The sequence below is a fragment of the Pteropus vampyrus genome, unplaced genomic scaffold (genome assembly GCF_000151845.1).
Source record: "Pteropus vampyrus isolate Shadow unplaced genomic scaffold, Pvam_2.0 Scaffold197, whole genome shotgun sequence".
NCBI lineage: Eukaryota > Metazoa > Chordata > Mammalia > Chiroptera > Pteropodidae > Pteropus > Pteropus vampyrus.
The window spans coordinates 2,973,699-2,978,770 of record NW_011888978.1 but is presented as its reverse complement, the minus strand read 5'-3'; the positions used below and the strand labels follow the sequence as shown (position 1 = coordinate 2,978,770).

Here is a 5,072-nt window from a genome sequence, read left to right as displayed (position 1 = left end):
TTGAACAATGAAAGAAACCAATGCTGACTCAGAGGGTCGCTAAGCCTCGCATAGGTTGCCTGGGTGCTTTAAATAAAAGTCAGTACCTCCTCCCTCCACCTCCACCTCCCAAACATTTGCTCTCTGCTCTCTATCTTCCTCAGGAGCCTGCATCCCACTCCTTTCACGCCATCATAGGACCCTGGGGGACGGGGGAGGCCCACACAGTTTCCACTCTCAGTGTCCTCACCATCCTCCCTCCTTCTGTCACCCCACTCCATTGTTTGGTTTTCCTTTTCTCACAGACCCTGTGACATGGCACATGTTTCTGGGGTCCTGTGGCTGCAGAGCCCCAGCCGCACATCAGTGGTACCATAGGGTTTAGATAAAAGACTTGAACACTGCTGGGTCATGCAGCAGAAGGGTGGTTAAAAGATGTGTGGGCAGGTGAGTTAATGGCAGGGGAGGCTTCCCAGGTGACCCCTGAGCTGAAAGGACCTGGGCAGGTGAGAATACAATGGAAGGGAGGGTGATGGCCTGTGAAGCAAGTGGGCCAATGGCTGGGGGCCCTGCCCTACTGGAGCTTGCATGCAGGTGGGAAGGCAGGGAGGGGGCAAGTTGGAGGGGTTTCATTTGAACTTCAGCAGGGGCCTTGTCAGAAAAGGAAGTTGGAGTCCTTTCTGGAGAAGTCCTGGCTGTTTTATGGCCAGCAGCTATTCACACAGTAGCAGCAGAACAGAAGCCTCCAGCCTGGGTCCAGGCTCTCACCTCACAGTCCAGCCTCTCATCCTTTGGCTGATGGTAGGAACGTGTGTGTCAGGCCTGGAAATTAGCAATGAAGAACCCAAAAGCAAGGTACACACCGGCTTTGTGTTCTCTCTCCCTCTCCCTGTTCCCTTCTCCTCTCTTTTGGGTGTCAGTCTTTTCCTCTAGACTCTTGACATAGAGCCCCAGGAGGGCGAAGCCATAAGGATCTGTCAGCACCAGCGAATGCCTTCCAAACAAGAGAGGCTCAGATGTGGCTTATGGGTCCATTTGGACTAGCCAGGGTCTGAGGAATCAGTTGAGACTTGTGGAGGTGGTAACTCGGGTTCTCCCTTGGGCAGCCATGAGTCATTAGGCCCACAGCTGGGATGGGGACCCCTCCTAGGAGAAGTACATGGTCCAATATCCCTGGGCAAAGGAGGCTGCCACCTGGGAGGGGGCAATCAGTGTGTTCCAGACCTTGGAATGACTGCAGGACCACAATTATCCATTGTGACACACTCATGTGATTTCCATCACTGAGGCTGCAGGAGAAAGAGATCGCCTACACACACATGCACACGCATGCACACGTGCACACACATGCACCCACAGTAATAAGAACTAGCACAGATGGAGAACTTAGTACGTACTAAGAACTTACCTATACCACAAGTATTAATATTATTATTACCATAGGTCAAAATCACAGACAAAGAAATAAGCACAAGGAGGCTAGGTGACCTGCCCACACAGGAGCTGGTAGAGTTCTATGCTTCTCTGAATAGAAATTCCTCATCAGCTGTGCCATGTGTCAGGGCTGGGTGTGCCTTCAGTCTCCTGTCCCCCAGACCATGACCCCGGTTAGAGACTCCCTGGCCACAGACCACAGCCATTGTCCTGGCAGCATCTCACGAGCACTGAAGAAGCGACTTGAGTCCCCAGGTGTCAGCTCCAAGATGGACCGACCAACCAACCAACCAACCAGCCAGCCAGCCAGCCAGCCAGCCAGCCAACCAGCCAATAAAAACCTAAAACCTCACTGCTGATAAGAGAACTCAAAACCAGAGTCTCCCTCAGTGCTTGTGAGCAGCATCTTCTCAGACAGGAGGTACATGCCCTGTGATGTCTTTGCTCCCAACACAAGGACATGCCTTGGAAGGCTTTCATTGAAGGGAGACAGTCTGGTAAATTCCTGAAGGATTTCAGAGGAGCCGAATGCCCGTCATGCCCAAATGGCACTCCACTCGCACCTGCTGCCTGAGGCTCAACCTTTCTGACTTCTGTGGTTTAAAGGCTCTGGTCCTTACCAGAGAGCAAGTGCCCGGTGAGGGCAACACTCTGCTCTCAGCTATTTGCACCACAGTATAAATAGATTTCAGGTTCTGGTTTGGGCAAGGAGGTTTTGCTGGGGAAAGGCAAGAGTCTGGATGCATTGGATATTTGGGGAAGATGGAGCACCTAGTGGGGGAAGGACGGCCAAAAATGAGGTCTCAGGCTGGAGCTCAGCTTTACTGGTGGGGACTTTCTCTCTACTCTCTCAGGAGCTTCTGGGATGTTCCCACCCGAAGATACAGGGAGGAGTAAGGATTGTGCACACCAGTGCCAAAGAAAAGCTGCCACTTTCCACCTGTGGAAGCCCAATTTCTCCTTTTTTCTTTCCCCCTCATTTTTTCCCTGGCTCCACTCCAACTGCATGGCAGTTTTCTGCACCTACATCCCAAATTCCTGAACAACACCTGATGGTCTGGTCTCTTGATTTCCAGTCTCTCAGCTCTTGAGTATCTCTTTAAAGGTTATTTTTTGCTTTTGCTACTTGAGGGAGCTTGGGCTTTGTAATGGCACTGTGCTTCGCCCTTCTCTCACTCTCTGTGCCCTACTTGTAAGCCCCCGGGGGAGGGCTTTTACACTCTTGCACACTCTCCCCTTCCAGCGCCCATTCAATGCTTGCCCCTCCACAAGCTGTCAGTTGATGCTCACCAGCTTGCTTTGGTTTGATTTCAATAGGCCCCAAAGAGGATTTCTACCCCTAGTCTTTAAGGGATGTAATTCGCCCCAAGAAGGGACCCTCAGTGAGGCTGGAGGGGAAATGAGACCCGTCAGAAACCTGCCTCCTCAGGTGGAATGCCTAAAGGGGCATCTTCAGAGGCCACACTCCAAGCACCCCACCCTGCAGCCAGGCTCTGCTGATAAGATGGGGCCAATCCATCTGCACTCTCTCTTCAAAAGCCATTGTTTTCTGCTTTCCATTTCTGAAAGGTGGCAGTTTAGACTGGTGCTGAAAATGAGCCCCGTACCTGGCAGATTGCAGCAAAGAGTTCAAAATGGCAGATGAGTCCTGGCAATCCCAGCTCCGCTGCAAAGGAGATGATTGTTGTAAAGAGTCTTGGTTCCAGTTGAGGGGCCAGCTCATGTGTGACGGATTACCCACCCACCTTCCACCTTAAGACATACGCTGCTTGTTCTCCCCTTTGCTATAAAAATCAAGGTAGATAGAACAAAAGGAGGAAGTCCCTGTCACATCCTATCTCTGGGAGGCAAATCATGAATTGAATTTCCAAAGAAAATGTCCCTCCAAGGTCTTAGAAGGAGGGGAAAGGTATCTAGGGGTTTTGCAGAGGCTGCAAAAGCTCTGAGCAGGGACAAAATACTCCTGCTGGCTGCCTGAGGTCTAGGGCTCCAGGGAGGTGGGATGCCCCTCGCTCCATACCATTACAGCAAAAGATACAGAAACTGGGCTGAAATATCACTAAGAGTTAGAAAAAATCTGGTGTGCAACTCTTAACCAGCTCTACCCTCCTCTGCAGATTAAGGGCCGTAGGTAAAACTTGCAAGAGCTGATCATATACATTTTGGAAATCAAGTGGGGCACTGCGTTTGGATTTCTTTACTGCAGCAGAGCTCAAAAAAGTAGAAACAGCCATTACCCTACTCCACCCTATTGTGTCATAGGCCATTGTGCAACTTGGGTATTAGTGATAGAGGAGTGCAGTGGATCAAGGTGCCACACTGGTATCCTCCCTAAGGGACTGCTCAGAGCCCTGCCACAGAGCAGTCTAGCATCTGCAAGATATCCCCCAGAGATTCCCAGAAACGCCTGGTGTTGGAGAGGGGCCTGTGCGTGTGCTAGGCTCTGTGCAAGCAGGTGGAATAGGTGACCCTTCATGTTCAGGTGGCTGGTGCATGCATTTTGGGCTTGTGCATGCATAACGATGTCTCAGGACAGCAAAAGGGGCTGAGTGGTAAGCTCAAATGGTGGGTGCAGGTCCCTGGGTCTGGGAGACACAGGAGGGCTCAGGCACAGATTAAACATAAGATGGACACTAAACAAAGAGTAGGATCAGAGTTGCAGGCAGGGGGATAGACATTCTGAGTGGAGCGGGGTGATTAGAATGTGTGGGGTAGAAAAAGGCTGTGGGCTTGCCAGGAGAGTTTATGAAAATCATCAGTGGAAGGGAAGGCTGGACAAGAATAGATGGAACCAAATTGCAAAAGACTTTTCATGCCACACAGGGAAGTAGAACGTTGTTCTACAAGCAGCCAAGAACATTTTGGAAGTGTGAAGGACCTGAAATAATTCAGGCTAGAGAAGAAAAATGGCAGGTATTTGGAAATGTTAATTGTGGCTTTTCATTGTCCTTTCCCTGGGGTCCTCTCTGCTACCTGGGGAGAGATGAGACTATGGCAGCAGGAATGCAAAGGCAGCAGACAGAGCCTACCTCTGTGGCCCCCAACACGGTCCTGCTGGGATGTGAGAGAGACCCCACCTGCCAGTGCCTGCACATCAGGGTGCATCGCCCATCAGGCCAGGGCATAGGGCCCTATTTATGGGCACTTCTATTTCAAGGCCTTAGGAAACACGTGAAGGCCCTTATCCCAGAAGAGCGAGTGCTAGACTCCTGGAGGGCTCTAAGTGGAAAGAGAAGGACCCTCACTGCCTTTGGACACTGGAGAATCCACCTGGTACAGCTTCTGCAACGAGTCACTCAGGCAGATTCTTCCTAAGGTCCACCAGCTCTCACTGTGAGATTGTTTGAGGGAACTGGGGGGCATCGCGAAGGCCACTCTCACACACAGCCTGGAGCACCAGAAGAGATAAGAACGAAAAGTCATATGAAACTCATATGTAGATGACTTAACCTTTCTCTTCTGTCGAGGAAACCAGCAAAAGAAGCAGCAGTTAGAACAGCTTAAGGGAAACTTGTGAGCACAGAGGTGGGCTTAGGAGAGAAGATTGAGGGGTGGCTTTCTCTCTTGAGTTTGAAAATAAAATGTCTTACCTCATCTTCAGAATCCATACAAGAATTTGTGTCACGTCTCTCTCTACCTCTCAGGGCTCATCCTAGCTC

General features: G+C 50.7%; 1 protein-coding gene across 1 annotated transcript in view; it reads right to left on the bottom strand.

Annotated features, from left to right (window-relative positions):
- The window catches only part of BTNL9 (butyrophilin like 9), a 17,764-nt gene extending 12,988 nt beyond the window's left edge, over positions 1 to 4,776 (bottom strand). Inside the window, exon 1 of the mRNA XM_011372025.1 lies at positions 4,659 to 4,776. Within this exon, the coding sequence (XP_011370327.1) occupies positions 4,659 to 4,776 (118 nt within the window). The remainder of the gene's footprint in view (positions 1 to 4,658) is intronic.
- Between the last annotated feature and the right edge of the window lie 296 nt (positions 4,777 to 5,072).